A 16674-nucleotide genomic window follows, 5' to 3' on the forward strand; every position below is an offset into this window, starting at 1 on the left:
CCCCTTCACTGCATCTGTACATGTCTCCAAGAAGCTGCAAGTGCCAAAGGAGGATGGAGAGCGTCTGGCTAGTTCACTGTCTTAACCTTAGTACCTGGCATTAATGTGAATGAGTGAATACATAAATAATTAATCCTATCTCTGACTCTAGCTTGTTGTGACATTTCATGCCTTCATAGCTTCTAGGCTTCAGTTTTTCATTAAGTAATATTGGATGAATAATGTCTGACCTGATAGTCAAATATAGTTTACAAGTACTATAAAATACATACACACTGTAAGTACTATACCAACATAAACAATGTACAGAAGCCGGAAAACACACATAATGTAAGCCTCTTGTGTTTAGGAAGTTGCTTGACAATTACTTAATTTTACTTTCATGTCTAGTTACACTTTATACTATGATCTGGACATATATACAATGTTTCTTCTCAACTGGTCAAAAATTCAATTTATACCGAGTCACACTTCAGAGTCTTCAGATCATTCCACCTTGTGAGGTTTTTAAAGTCATAACTCATTTGAGAGTAGAATTTGTTTGAGATAATGTCATCGGCTCAGTCAAGAGCTGTGAGAGTGACCAGGGACCACAGTGTGTCCCAGCTTCAAACCTGTGATCATTTGGAAAGGCAGAGGGGTATGTGCTCCACTCCCTGTGCTGAGTGCAATTGCAAGGTCAACTCTGGAGCTGGGCAAATAGATATGAGCGAAAGGATTTATACAGGAGTGGTGTGAGATACAGTAGAGAAAATGTCTAAGATTCTCTTAGGTGGCAGGGACAGGGAGGCAACAGGAGCTCTTCACCATATTTTTCCAGCTTTTAGCTTCGCCATATGTCTAATAGAACTACAAAGTCACAGAACTGGAGTGGTTCAACAGGAGACAAAAATCAGCAGCCCAATTTCAGAAACCATGTTTTCAGACATCCCAATAACTTCAGAAGTCTTACCTGTGACTGTATAGTTCTCTTCATTGCCTGAATAGATTAGCATTCCATCCATGTATAAAGAGTACTGGGTTATAATACCATTCGCTTTTTTTGGTGGATTCCAGAAGAGTAACAAAGAATTGGGAAGGGATTTGGCTATGGGTGGCAGGACCTCTTGTGGGGCTGTGGAAAAAAAAAAAAAGAAAAAGATTAGAGTCTAATTTTAGTTTACTTTTTTAATTCAAACTTTTCAGGCCAAACCAATAAATCATAGAATTACCTGAAATCCATGCATGGAAATGTTCCTGATACGTGGGCAGCTTATCGGTAATTGCTTTAGGAACAGTGCTAAATAACTGCTCTGGATTTATGAGAATTTGCATCAGTGATGGATGAGGAGTACTTACAATGGTTCAGTTGACTGATGTTTGTGCTACTTCACCAAAATTATTGCTAATCCAAAATCTCTACCTGGAGCTGTGCCCATCAAAGCAAATTAAGCAGATTCAGTCCCTCCCCTCAAGGAGCTTTTGATCTAACATGGTCAACACTGGAAAGAATGGATCATAATAGATATAAAATACCTGCATGCAACTAGGGAAACAGGCAGAAAATTCAGAATCAATTTAATTAATTAAAAAAACCAAACTGCTGCATTGTGTGCAAGTTAAAAAAAAAAAAAGTCTGTTCATTTTCTGTAGCAATTGATGAATTAGACTCATAGGAACAATTTTTTAAGAAGTGACCCTAAAAACACTTATCCTTTGGTAAATTAGTAATAACTTTATGGAAAAGCCAAAAGTTGGGGAATTCCTTAAATAATAAAAAGGAAATAGTGAAATACATGAATAGGGATTTCTCTGGGGCACAGCTGTGTAGTAGGTGTCAAAGCAACAGGCAAAACTTGAACAGAGGATAGAGTAGATGTCGGGAAAATAATGAGAGACCCAAGAAAGTCTGGTCCATATTGAGGCTGGTGAAAGTATTGTCCAAGGAGATAGTGGCCATGTCCCTGGCAGATGCAATGGCACATTAGGAGACATGCTACTGTCAGTAGAGTGGGCAGAGAGAGAGCTGAAGATAAAGAACCGATGGCACAGTCCAGCGAGGGGAGTTTGCATAGGTCGGGCCCAAAGCACAGAGAATAAAGTCTCAAGAAGGATTTCAGAAAACCCTTTATCCTGTCCATTTCCTCATACACCTTCCTTCCCTCTATACGCTTTCCATGCATGTGCACATGCTAAAGGATTTAAGAAAGGAGAGGAAGAGGGGGAATGAGAGGGGAATGGATAGATAAAAGAGAGAGAGAGAGTAACTGACTCTTTCTCTAAAGACCAAACTTTTAAATCTCCTAGATAACTTTGAAACTAGACAGCCTAAGAAATGTGTAATTCCTCTCATCCAGGAGAGCGAGATATTAAGTAACAATGCTTCAAATGTTTTGAGAGCTGTTATTTCTTGAAGTGATGCGTTCTGATGCTTGAGCAAAGCTTTCACTTTAGAGTGCTAAAATATTTTCTCTTTCCCACTGCCTTCATAACGTGCGCTTTCTGAAACATTAATTTATACCAACAGTTGGAAAGTTCCAAGTACAACAAAAGTGACACTTAAGTCAGAAGGAACTGAGTAGTTATTAATAAATACCTCAATTGGCATTTGGAGGCTCCATCATACTGCAGTAATTGTTGCCTGCGCTGGTGTTTAGCAGTTAAAAAGAGACCATGGACATCAACCGTTTGATTCTCAATTTCATACTGTGCCATACAATCAATTCTTTTTAGTCAGACTGTCTCTAGATTTACTTCTGAGCCATAGTAAAATGAGGAAGCTTTCATTAATCTTTCAGATGCTTCATATTAATGACAAGGCTCTTGCATGAACAATGTAACAGCAATTAAAAAGCCCATTAATCTGCATTACAGCTATTAAAGATGCATGTCATTAAAGGGTATGGAGTTTGATTCATTTTCACACCCCCCCAAAAAATGGAGCAATTATGGCCTGGCAATGCACTTTGTCATCAAATTAGGTTGGGGTTTTCCAGCAAATGGCCTTGCAGCATTTAGCTCTTCTCCTATTTTATTATTCATGACTGAAATGTGGAAGTCAAGACCTTTGAAATTACTTTACCTTCTTGTGGAGTAGAGATGTTGAATGCATGTGAGCTCTCAGTACAGCCAGCCAAAGTGCAAGCAGTTAGGGTTACTGCATAGTTTTTGAAGGGTAACAACCCTGTCAATATGCCTATAATAAAAGAGAGAAAAAAATGGAAGTTTACATGTTTACGGTAAGCAGCTATGAAAAAACAGCGCTGTGTGCAAGTATGTGCATGTGAAAGAGAGAGAAACAGAGATGGACAGAAATAGAAATTGAAAACATATGCCTCTTTAATTCATTTTCTTGCCTGTATGATGATTTCAGGATGGGGGGAGCGGTGAGGAAAAAAAATGAATTGCTAAGACAGCTCTAACACAGCATTTTCCCAAATGTGTCCCTCAGAACACTAGTGCCCCGAGATGTAAAAATAAAGTGTCCATAGACATACAGTTTGTGAAACAGAAAACAATATATATCCCTCTTACAGAGTTATGGTGCACATTAGCCCATTTCAGAATCCAAGATCTACTGCAGGAACAAAGCTATTTAATTTTCTTTAGCCTAGCATTTTTCAACCTTATTTGACTAGGGAACCCTTTTAATGCGGCATCTCTTAACACATGTTAGGAAATGCTATTCTGCAGCGTGGCTTCATTATGCTAACCATAGAATACACATATGCAAACTACTTGTTTAAGCTGCACCTAACAAATATGTAAATTAACAGAGTTGAACAATTAGCAAATGAGATAATTAGGCTTTTGGACTTCTACTTAAAAATAATGATTCGTTCATTTAATTAAGACACCTGTCTTGAACAAAAGTGTGGCACATGGAAATGTTGAATTAACCTGGCTCAGTGGTGGATAAATGAGATTTATTCGGCAACTAAACATTCCTGTAGAAATGAAATCACATTTTGCTTACTGGTTTTCATAATCGAGGCAGACGGTCTTTATTTAGATAATCCTGTGAATTAAAGCTATCAAAACTACAATGTGTGAATTTGCTTACCACTGGTTCTTGCCGTAGAAGCTTTTCCGAGTTGTCTTTCATCCTAAATGCAGAGCTATCCCTCTTGGAAAAAGATGTTCTCACCACGGTATTCGTTTATTGGTTAAATCTTTAATAGCCCCAAGAATATATTATTGCTTCAAGGTTCCTATGTTGGAGTTATGGGCCGAATTGTGTCACCCAAAAAGATGTGTTGAGATCCTAACCCTGGGCCCTTGGGAATGTGACCTTATCTGGAAATAGGGTCACTGCGGATGTCATTAGTTAAGATGAGGGCATGCTGGAGTAGGGTGGGCCGTTAATCTAATATGACTGGTGCTCTAAGAAGAAGAGAAGAGACACCGAGACAGAGAAGAAAGCCATGTGCGGATGGTAGCAGGCTGGAGCTTCACAGCTGCGAGTCATGGGACACCAAAGACTGCTGGCCACAGAAGATCAGAAGAGGCAGGGATGGGTTCTTCTCAAAAAGCCTTCAGAGACAGCACGCCTCTCTGGACACCTTGATGTCTGGCTTCTACCCTCTAGAACTGTGGGTGAATAAATTTCTGTGGTCTTAAGCCAACCAGTTCATGGTTCTTTGTTACAAAAGCCCTAGGAAACAAAGCCAATGGGTGGGAACTTGCATCATTCAAGCATATATTTTAAATGAGATTTCCTACTCCTTCCCCAAAAGAAAGTGAATTAAAAAAATTTTTTTTAAAGAGCCAGGAAGCCAGCAAAGACCATAAGCCATTATGTACTCTGGCACCTCTACTACCCCTAATCCCTAACGCTGCCAGTGACTTTTCAATCCAGCAGCTCCCCTGACACCCCTGGGCTCCCAGGCCCTCTCTGCCCTGCTTCTACATGAAAGCATCCATCCCCTTGGCACCATCACCTCAGCTCATGGCCAAAGAAGACAGCAAGCCAATGGAGTAATTTACGTACACATTTGACCACCTAGTGCCAAATTCCGCTCTAATTCTGAACCCAGCTCATGTCATAACCTTCTGCTTTCCCTCGTGCCTGCCCAATGTGATGACTCTCCCAGAACGAGGTCCACACTCGGAGTTCACTGTCAAGACGTTATCTCTCCTTCTACCAAATATTTTGAAAGAAAGCTTACCTGACTGCACCTCCTTCCTTTTGTTTCAAGGAGCAGGCTAGTGTGGTAAGAGCACTGACTTTTGAGGCAGACAGCCTGGGCTCAGATGCTAATTCTGCTACTGATTTGCTCTGTGGACTTGGACCAGTCCCTCAGACCCCTGTGCCTGAGTCTCCTCATCTGAAAACCAGCATCCTTAGTGCCTATCTTGAAAGAAAGGCCTCAGAGACCTCATCTGTAAGATGACAACACAGGACTGACTCAAGAGGTTACAGTCACAGTAAATGAGCAGGAATGTAGACCACTCCACAGAGTCTCTGTTCGGTTCTGTTGAAGTTCTAGCTATGTTGTTTTCCTGACCTAACTTCTCTCTCCACTAGGCTACTAAATGGGCTCTATCTTTTAAAGCTGACTACTGATCCTTTAAATACGGATCCAAACAACACTTCTTCAGTCAGACTTTGACACTGCTTACCTTCCTTCTCTGCCTTTGAATTTTTCTGACTTCTCTTCCTCTACTACTGAGTGCTGCATTCTTTCCATCTTCCTCTCAGAGTTCATTTAATAGCTTTTGCTCTGCAAGTTTGTGTCCTCTGGCGCTTTCTTTTTCTAAACACTTCCCTTTGGTAAATTCATCAAGCTTCATCTCTCAATGATCACATTTATATCTGCAGACCACATCTTTCCCAGTTCTAGTTCTGTATTTCTACTTGCACTCCATGTATCTCCAACTGGATGACCTATTGTACTCAACATGCCTGAGTGTCTGCACAATATTCTCAACTATTTTTTAAGTTTCATTTTCCCATTTCTTAACACCTTCGCCATAATCCCAAATTCCAGACTCAAAGCTCGGCTGTCATCATAAAATACGTTAAACCATTCTATTCTTAGAGAATATCTAGCATTGATCTTTCCTATTGCCAATCTGGAATCTATTGCAAGCATCTAAATAAAATCCCTGCATATCTGAATTAGTATAGCGCCATACTAATTCAGATTAGTTTTCTGAATCCATCCACTGAAAACTTTTAATAAATAGAAACATATTGAGATACAAGCTAAGCTTCCTTTGTTCACCCACTTAACCTGTGTGGCACATGTGAAAATCAGTACCTCCCAGAAATGGGCACAATTTATCTAGAGCTCAAGAATACTGTGTTCAAAAAGAACACAGAGGTTGTAAACAGTTTGGTGTTTTGGAATCTTTAGCTTTTATCCTTCCGTGAATGTAATCATGGAGAAACAATATAAAAAATGGTTCTATTATTTTGAGATTTTATAGGCTGGCCTTAAAAATACCTTATTTTGGGACAATAAGACATTCTTGTTTTCCAAATCATAATTCAAGTTCCATGTTGGAATTGCTCCTGTTAAATGAACTTTTCAGGAAAGTTTTCGATACAGACTTGAAGAAGGGTCATGTCCCACCAGACACTGAGTCCACCTCCACTAACTGATCATCAGTGATTTATTTAGCCTTTCTTGCCTTCACTATAGCAGTTACTCTGTGTAGGTGCATTAGGAAATTCCTTCCTGTTTTGTCCACCCCACTCCTAAAACCTCAAGGACCTCAAAACCCAGGCAGCATTTCTCTCAGTGAACTTGCTTTGTTCAGCCATGTGTTTTGGAAGAGAACGTTACCAAATTGTATTTCCTAGAAAAATCCTAAGATTCCTAAAGAGAGATGCTAGAGAGTAATGAGATCAACTTACAGGCCATTTATCAAAGTGCTCACATTCCCCATTTCAAGGCGAGTGAAACAATAATAAATACTGAGAAATGAGAGCTGCGAAGCAGAAAAAAAGAAAAGAAAAGTAGCAGCAGCAGCTTTCTGCTTACAAATGGTTTCGGTTTTTGCCAACTTTAAAACCCACGTGGAAAGTTTGGGAAAGTTTATAAAGCACACTTAAAAAAAAATACGTTCTACTTTCTGAGGCTGGGCTGACATTTTTTCTGATTTTTGGCCAGGGTGGCGGCAAGCAATCTTGCTCATTATGTTGTGTCTTAGAAGCAAAGCCCACCAAACCATCTGAATATTTTTTTTCTAAATACTGGTTAACCAAAAGTTATCATCGAATTCAGTAAGGAGAGCCATGTCATGGGTCAGCATTCTCTTTTCCTGTTTTCAGGTTACAGTTAAGGGTCGGGGAAAGGGGACTGGTAAACCAAATGGACTAAATTAAGGAAATTTCTGTCATCCTCTTGTCTGCAATGTGATTTAACACCTTTGATTCTTACCTTGCTCTTAATTTTATTTGATGCTTATAGAAAGTTCTGCTCTTACCAAAGAAAGGGTATATGTATAATTCTCTCTAAGACTGAGTAAGGTGGTTCTTCTTGTATATATCCCTAGAGATCACTCATGAATCAACTTAATATCCGTGCTTTAATTGTCACGATCATATGTAGATTAGATACTCTCCAGAAAACAATGCTGATAATAGATCATCATCGTAAGACATTTATCCAGTTTTCTTCTATATTCCTCTGGAAAGGCACTCTGGAATACAGCTGAGATTCACAACACTTCTAAGCCAAGAAAATATTAGTGCTAGAAAGACCCTGATGATTACAGTAAAATATCGAGCAAAACTTCAAGCACAATGCCAGCACATCTGCAGGTGGAAAAGGACATTTATGAATCCAGGTTTTCTAGTTCAAGATGATAGAAGGCCTATATTGAATTAAAGACAAACACAAAAATTGATGACCATTTAAAGTATATTTCAGCATTATCTTAAATAGAACACTGAAATATATGGTATTACATATTTATAAAGGAATTCTGGACAGAAAATATGGCATATATACTCAGACTCTACAGAAAACCCAGCAAGAGAAAATCAGATAGATTCCCCTTTCTTACATTTGGGGTATTTATAACGGGGGACTTTAAAAGGTTGGACTGGATATAGCTGTCCTTCTTGGGAACACTTCACTGAGATGTCTTATTTCCTTGGAATTTTTTGAGAGCGTCCCTACCACAAGGCAGGCCAGATGACCTCTCAAACTCCCTCTCAGCCACACAATTCTGTGAAATCAGAAAACGGTCACCAACCATGTCAGGAAACCTGCCAGTCATTTTGATAATGGAAGAGGGTGAGCTGAAAAAACATTCAATAAGCATAAAGTAAGCATTATTGATGTCTTAAAAGTGTTAGTATCCCAAGAAACACAGGAGTGCTGCATCTGTATTAAAATCATTGGCACCAGCAGGGGCAGGACTCTCACTGCTAAGCGATAATGCATTTTGCATTAATGCTTAGCATTGAGAAATTCTGACATGCCCCACCAAGGGAGTTTGAAGTAAAGTCTGTTCCCTTTCAATTGAAGTCCTGTGGGCTTCAGTGGGTGCAGAAAGCCCAGGCTGGGAGAGCAGGGTCAGGGACTTGATTTAAGGGAAGGAGACACATTCCTGCACAAAGTTTTAAGAGCCCCTAGGACACATGGTGCCAAAGCATGTGCTCTGAGGATTTCCACCAGCTGAGGGAAGCTTGCAATGTAAAAGTCCCTTACAAATGATTTGGGCAACTTCTTGCATGCAGAGGGTAGTCTTTTTACTTCTTTCTCCGTTCTATTGTAAGAATTCGAGAGTTTTGCCATGCAAAGGAGGACTCCAAGAGACGTTCTTTCATGCAACACGCAAGGGGTTTATTTATCACATATGCATGGGGCTCACTGAACACGCAGGAACAGAGAGCCCCTAGTCTGGGTTTGGGGAAGCTTTTTAAGGGGGAGGAGGAGGGGGGTGGGGGTCGAGCATGGGTCACAGGTGTTGCTTCATGCAAGAAACAGGTAACGATCATTTTCATAACAAGCATTTCTGGTGCAAGGAGTCATGGGGGTTGGGAGAGGCAGATAACCACCCCAGAAGGTCCCGAGTTGTTTTTCTTAGCCTGATGGGGCCCATAACTCTTTCCTTTACAATCTTTAACTCACACCAAATGCATAGTAGTGAATATAAAATGACACAAATTCTTTTGCTAGATATTTCTATCATTCAGAAGCTAAAATACATGTAAATAGCTAAATTAGGCAAGAAAAGTTAGCTACTGCTAAGTTTTATAAAATCCTTTTTTACCTAAGAAAAGTTAGCTACTGTTAAGCTTTATAAAATCCTTCTTTACCTAAGAAAAGTTAGCTACTGTTAAGCTTTATAAAATCCTTCTTTACACTATTTTCTAGCAGCTAATGGTCTACCAAAAGCCTTCATGGTTGGCTGGGAAATGGAAACTTTTCATCCTCTTAGCTCCATTTAGCAATTTCCCTGGCCAAAAGAGAGCCCGGTTTCTTCTGACTGATAGATGATTATCTCCCACACTTTCTTTCCTTTGCTCTAACCTCAAGTTTCAAAGGAGGGGAAAAGAAAAATAAATAATTGGAGGCAGACAGACCACCTAAGAGAAAATCATTGTGGAGTTGACACCAGCTGTGCAAGCTTTTGTGCCTCTAATGGGTCTCAGTATGCCGAGGAGCAGTAAAACACTAAAGAATGAGCCTGCTTTGACGTGGAAATTTTATGATGAACTCCTCCAACTAAATGCAGACAAGTATAAATGCTCTGCCCGGGAACGGGGCAACAAAAGCAAAATGGCATCCTTCTCAAAACCAAGCACAATTTGGAGAAGTAAAAATGAGGCCGTTTAGATTTCCATATTTCGGCAGATTCCCCCTCCCCCTCCCCCTCACCCCCAGCTGCCAACCTAGGTGTGCGGCCGGCCTCCACCGTCATCTGTTCTCCTTCATTATGTTAATCTGTGGGCGGAAAGACTTCTGTCATCTTCGGCTCGCTTGTACAGCAGTGGTAAACATCTTGGCCTGTCTGTAATTGGACAGGTGTCTGCGCTGATGTCACCCGGCTTTTAATTCAATTAAAGAACTGGCTGCTCCGCTCTCATTACCCACTCATTTCCGTTGCACTTGGAGCCTGGCGGGGAAATCTGCACACGGCAATTGCCTACCCGGAGTCCAAAGTCAGCACTCTCTTCGTAAGCTCACACCCACTCTCCTAACTGGACTCCCACCACCCAACAGTATTTTCATGTTAGTGGAGGCATTTGGAATAATATGAAGCATTTGTTATCTCTCGCTTAACTTTCAATTTTCTATGATCTAAACAGTGTCTTCTACCTACTGGCTAGTAATTAGGGGCAGTCCCAGCTAACAGAAATGCAGTTTCTAGCTTCCTCTCCCCAGGGCTTACCTCCGTCTCAAGAGAACTCACCAGAGTACAATGCTCTTATTTATTTGCTGGCATTTCACATTTGGATCAAGAAACTGAGGGTGGGGACGAGCTAGGTTTTTATTAACAGGGCCATCTGGTAAGAGATACCACCCGGGCAGACCTGCTATTGGAGAATGGAAGAAACTGCTTTTTTTAAAAAAATTTTTTTTAAAGAAAGCCAGCCCAGGGAAGGTGAATAGAAGAGGAAGAGACTTTTCTAGCTCAGAATTCTGGTGCAGTGTTGATTAATTCTAATTCTTAAGTATAAATCCAGGATAAGTTTTGAGCAGCAAACCAACCCAGTGGATGAATTAAAGAAGGTAAACCTAAACAACAGGCCATGCTTTTCTGTCCACTTAAAGGAACCTCTGAAAAGAAATTAAAGTTCTAATCCAGACATTTTGACATTGTGATCCCCTGGAAATGAATAATGGCTGAGAATGCTAACTGTCTAGCAAAGACCTGGAAACAGACCCAGGACGCTTCAGCTCTTGTTCTTAACAGGCTAGGAAAGGGGATTTGTTGTCGCTGTGGGTGTGTGTTTTTCCTTCTGGTAACAGTTTAAATAAAAATAAGGATCTCTAATATTTAGAAAATGAGACTCTATTTTCATTGTACTCAAAAGGGGGAATAGTAAACACATTTACCTCAAACCTAAGATAATTCTTTGGAAATGTTAAAACTAATTTGACACCTTTTATTTCCTTCAAATGGATTTTCGGGCCTTGTTAAAAACTTACAGCAGGGAATGTAGAAGATGATATATCGTGGCCCAAAGACTGCATATTTTGATGCCTACCAATAGGGAAAAAAATTGTTCTCTTATTTTTTAAATAAACTATAGAGTCTATCCCGGTCTTAAAGAATGGTGTAAACTGATTTTAATTGACCTCAAAACACTATCCCGTTAAGATCTTCTCTGCAGGTTTATATCTAACCTCAAAGTTTTAATCAAAGCTTTCAGAGTAAGAACTGCTAGGGTCTGTCATTTTCATTCTAATTCTGCAATAGGTTTGAAGCCATGGACTTGTGTCAACTCTTTACCCAACATAACGGGCTGACACTGAAACAAATAAAACTCTCTGAGAAAATAGCAAAAGTGACTAAGCAGGGAAGTAGGTCGGGAGACAAGAAGAAAAAGAAAAGAAGGAGAAATGAAAATCATCCCTTATTCATCAGTGCCCCAGGCCCACTGCTGAAATCCCCCTGCAGTATTATTCCATTGAACGGGGGAAGCTGCTGAGAGAGCAAAACACGTGTTGCAAGCCTGTTAGTTAGAAGGCAGTAGAGCCGAGATTGGAACCTAAGTCTTCTACTTCACGGCTGTTGTTCTTGTCACTTGACCTAAGCCTCAGTTCTCCAGAAAGAAAAAAGATGTGCTCAATTAATGCTATTAAAAATAAGAGCAAAGTTTTGTAGCAAATAGTTTCATTTAAAATGCACCCTCAATGGCACAAACATCACTAAAACCCATTGTGCACAAACAGAAAGAGCACCTTGTCTTCCAAAACTACTTTAATATTCCTTTCCAAAAACAACTGACTCCTGAGAAACTATATGGACACACACATGAACACACCTGTATGTAACTGAACACATTGGACTTACATTTATTTCAATATATATATACAGAGACTGCACATACGTTATGAATTTGGTATATATTTTTAGCTCTCTATATCGAAATATGTAACCTTTTTATTAGTTTCAAATATTCATAAAAGGATCATAAAAGCTAGAAACCTAGAAAATTGGGGGTAATTTGCTTTTGGGTAACTTGCTTTTCTTTAACCAGATGTGTATTACGTGTGTTATGGACACATCCGGTTAATTATCACTATATAGCAGGAAAATATATTGCTAGCATTTTTTTTTTTTTTTTTTTTTAAAGGAAAGACAGAGAGAAGGAAGGAAGGAAGGAAGAAAGGGAAACATTTTTAAACATTTTCTTGTTTTATTGTATTCTGTTTCTCCGTTTTTGTTACATGGGCTGGGGCCGGGAATCGAACCGAGGTCCTCCGGCATAGCAGGCAAGCACTTTGCCCGCTGAGCCACCGCGGCCCGCCCTATTGCTAGCATTTTTAACCATAGTATAGTATATTACCAAAAAGCAATCCAAATCCTGCACTTCAAATGTTTACTGTATAAAACAAAATGAACGACTGGTAGAGAATTATATCTGAAGTTTTCACAATACAGGAGTAGTTCAGGGCGTATTATGTATTCAGGAGAGTTAGACAAAGCTATTAACTCATCAACACTGCATTACCTAATGAAATTCTCCTACATTAGCTAAGCAGGAACATTACATCATTTCTATTTTCACCGTTTATGTCAGAGGCCATATTTTTGTCCTGTGAATTTTTTTCAGGCCAATTTCTTTCAAGCTCTCCATTTAATGAAATACTTTGTAATAAACTACAAATATGGAATATTAACTTATGGAATACTATAAAAACTGGCAAAGATTTCCTCAAAATTCATCTTTGAATGACATCATCAAAATTACTTTTTTCCCCTTTACTCCTGATCTTTGCCTATTGTGGCAAAGACCATTCGCCCCCACATCATATAGTCTCCTTGTCTTCCTCAGTAAAGGAAAAAGAATTTTATCTGGGCAATGGAAACTTTCAACAAGTACAACTTTTCCCGGCATTCCCTACAGCTAGGCATAGCCACGTGACTCAGTTCTGACCATAGAATATAAACACAGGCAGTGGAACAAGTTCTGGGAAATGTCTTTAAAGTGAACAGGCATCCTCTATTTAACCTTTCCTCCTTCCTGCTAAATGGAACCCAGAGTGGATGGCTGAAGCCCCAGCAGCCATCTTGAACCATGAGACAGAAACTGTCACTAAAGATGGGGGTAGCAGAAAGATGAATGCCTGGGTCCCTGACAGCGTAAAGCACCATCCTATCTCTGCACTGAATAACTGATTGTCTTTTACCAGAAAGAGGGAAAAAAAATCACTTTTATCTTGTTTAAATCAATTTGAATATTCACTTTTCTTACTGTGAAACTAATTTAAAAGATACATGTATTTCCACCATAAAATTTTCAATATTTTACAAAATATACTTTAGAAATAGTGCTTGGGCTATATTATAGTGGCAAAAAAGCACATTGCAAAGGCAATATCTAACATTAGCCTCGGATATAGTAGATAATGGTTTTTGAATAAATAAGTATTTTCAGCTCTGTATAATTATTAGCCTTATAACAGTATTGGCTTCCATTATGTTTAATTGCAAATATATAATGCTTGAGTTCCAGCACGAGTTTTAAGTATTAGGACCAATCTTTGGATTCTATTCACCTTATCAACATTTTTTTTTCCATTGGGAAACTGCGTTTTGAGTTCTCAATATGTATTTAAGTTGTTATGGTCTATACATTATTTCATAAAATTACAAAACTATAGCACTGACAGGAATTTAATAAGAGCCAGTGGTTCAATGCTCAGTCCAACTCAGCATGATAAACAGTGTTAGCATTCTGTTAGTTGAAGAAGAATGAATTTGTTCTTTATCCTCTCCTTCATTCATTCTCTTAAGAAAAGTGCATTAATCACCTACCATGAACAAGGCACTAAGCAAGACCAGAAATAAATATAAAACAAGATAACTGTCCTCCAGGAACTTATTGCCTAATAAAGAAATAACATGGGTCCACAAAGAACATCCACGACAGTGATAGTGTCAGTTAAACACAAAACATTGTATGGCATTGAAGAAGCTTTTATTATAGATAACTTAAGCTTTTTCATATAAGTATAATAATATATATTACATATATAATGGATTAACTTTGCTAACCTGTAACATTATATACAGTTCATTCTCCCAGACCCCTGAACACTTCACTGACAGGCTCTTGGGATAGCATACAGTTGAGTAGCATCTTTTTACTGAGCAATGAACTGATTAATGGGGTTAAGTTCCAAGGCCAGGCATAAGGTAAAAATCACATAATTTGAATTCCCCTGACAACTCCTTATATGGCCCATGAAGTACAGTACATTTGGTTTTGGGTATATTTGTAATTCTTCATTAATCAATGATTCTCCATGGCTTTTGATTCTTCATTCTCACTGTGGAAACCTAACAAGTTTCTCTTCTCTGTCAACAGTTTAGGAAAGCCTAATATTATCCATACACTTTTTCCAGATAACGGATATTGACAGTTTCAGAATTGGATAGCATCCTTTGCCTATGACATCATTTTTAATTTTATTTATTTATTTTTTGTCTCTTTCCTTCAGGCCATTTCCACTTCCAAGGTATAATTAAATGCGTGTAACATAAATACATGCAGAATAGACTCCACTCAGAAATGACAACTCTGTTTCATGCATTGAACTGCACTAGTCTCACTTTTTTTTCTGAACCTTATGGATATCATTGTGCAATTTAGTTTTAGGTAATTTTCTTCCCCAGATTCCCACCTAGATAGTGATTTCTTGCCTTTCCACTTGCCTACACAGGATGCATTATGAGGTGGGGATTGTTGGAAATGCAGAATCTCATATCACATGCCTAGCCATGCTGAATCACCATCTGCATTTTCACTGAAAGCTCTGAGGCACCGTGCTGAAGAGTGAGAAGGACCCACCTGCGCTGCCTCTACTTCACCTGCCCGACCATCGTTCTGGCCACAGGGAGCAGCTGGAACAAATGGCAGAAAAAACAACCAGACACAAATTCAAGGCTATCAGGTGAAAGTGATTCCTTTTCACCTGTTCATTCTCCTACACCAGTGAGTCTCAAGATGTGGTCCAAGGATTGCAAGAGAATTAACCGGAGTACTTGCTAAAATACCGATTTCTAAATTCTAGCCCAAGCATACAGAATCTCCTTTTTATAAGCACTCCACCTGATTCTTATGACCAAAAACAGCTGAGAATCACTGATTATTACCATTAGCTGCAGAAGGGAGAAAAAATTGAGACAGGAATTTTAGTATGTAACCAACTTCATTAAAAGTCCATTGTATGGGAGGATTTTACCAACTTCAGTAGCAAAATCTATCAATTGCATTATAAATTAAAATGTCATTCATTCAGTTTTCCATAGTTTAGATTATTTGATTCATCTGCTAAACTATAGGGAATAATAAATGTTATCACTTGAGCAATGAATATAACTCCCAGACTTCAGCTCAACGTAATGCAACAATAAAAATGAGAAAACATTTTCTGCAAACCAACTATAGCTCCACCATTATGCCAGGTGCTATAGTAATTGTGCTGATAATTAAGCTTACATGATATTCAAATAACTTGAGGAAAAAAAAATAATTGTGTATGTGGATATTCTAAAATCCACTCTTTCTTGACATCACTTCAAATCAAATTGTGAAGTCACATTCCGAGCAGCCTGGGTTTGAGGGGAAATGCCAGGACTGTCTCTCTGGGCAGCACCTTTGCTTGTTAACAGGGCTGGAGGGAAAATCAGTAAAAGCAGGGCAGAGTTAATTGGAGCTCTTTGCAACAAGTCTAAAGATACACCGGATGGTAACTGCAGGGCTTTCTACCCTGAGGCTCCAGCGGAGGGAATGAACTTTCAAGAACTCCCAGCTCTGAACCCTGATCTTCCAAGGGCACAGAAAGCAGACCCTGCGGCCCAGAGGGGCCCATTTGCTCCTGAGTGAGGCTGTGAACCCTCGTACTCTCCACCGCTGCTGGGGTTTTTCTCACTTAATCCTCTTGTAGTCAAATTCATGAGTGTAAATATTCGGTTTCACTATTCTGTTCTTCCAGCTCATTTTTTAATCATCTTCTTTTCTTTTGCTTTCTCATTTTTGTAAGTCTGCCCATAAACTTTTCACTTCATTTCTGTTGCCCTATGATGTTCCTTTGCGAGTTTTATCTACTCGCTTTTAATAGTTCATTGTTTTTATATATACATTTATCTTTTTTTTTTGTCCTACATGTTCAAGTTTCAGTTTGAGGGTGGAAGTTGTCATAAGAATTTCTGGGTAAAATTGAGACTTCATTACCGGTGTCAAATTTCTCCCTTTTACTGTGTTTCCCAGTCTTGACTGTACAACAGAATTATATGAAGATGTTTTGGAAATTGGGTTGCGACATTTCAGACCAATGAAATTAGAGTGTTTGCAGGTAGGGCCCCAGTATCAGTGCATGCTTTCCATTTTTTAAGCTCTCCAGATGATTCAATATGTACCCATGGTTGAGAACTCCTACTTTAAAAAAATCCCTATCAAGTGAGTAACGATTTAAAATACCTGGAAGGAGACCAGACAAAGACAAATGGACTGCTTAAAGGACCAGGGCAAACCTAATTCCAAACTGGGTACAAAAT

The 16674-nt window shown here is 39.1% G+C and overlaps 1 protein-coding gene across 1 annotated transcript in view; it reads right to left on the minus strand.

Moving 5' to 3' along the window:
• Positions 1–16674, minus strand: part of USH2A (usherin) — an 844952-nt gene that overhangs the window by 400135 nt on the left and 428143 nt on the right. Inside the window, exons 31-32 of the mRNA XM_077157816.1 lie at positions 3062–3175; positions 953–1114 (exon numbers count right to left, since the gene is read on the minus strand). Of these exons, the coding sequence (XP_077013931.1) occupies positions 953–1114; positions 3062–3175 (276 nt within the window). The remainder of the gene's footprint in view (positions 1–952; positions 1115–3061; positions 3176–16674) is intronic.

The sequence above is a fragment of the Tamandua tetradactyla genome, chromosome 4, assembly GCF_023851605.1.
Source record: "Tamandua tetradactyla isolate mTamTet1 chromosome 4, mTamTet1.pri, whole genome shotgun sequence".
NCBI lineage: Eukaryota > Metazoa > Chordata > Mammalia > Pilosa > Myrmecophagidae > Tamandua > Tamandua tetradactyla.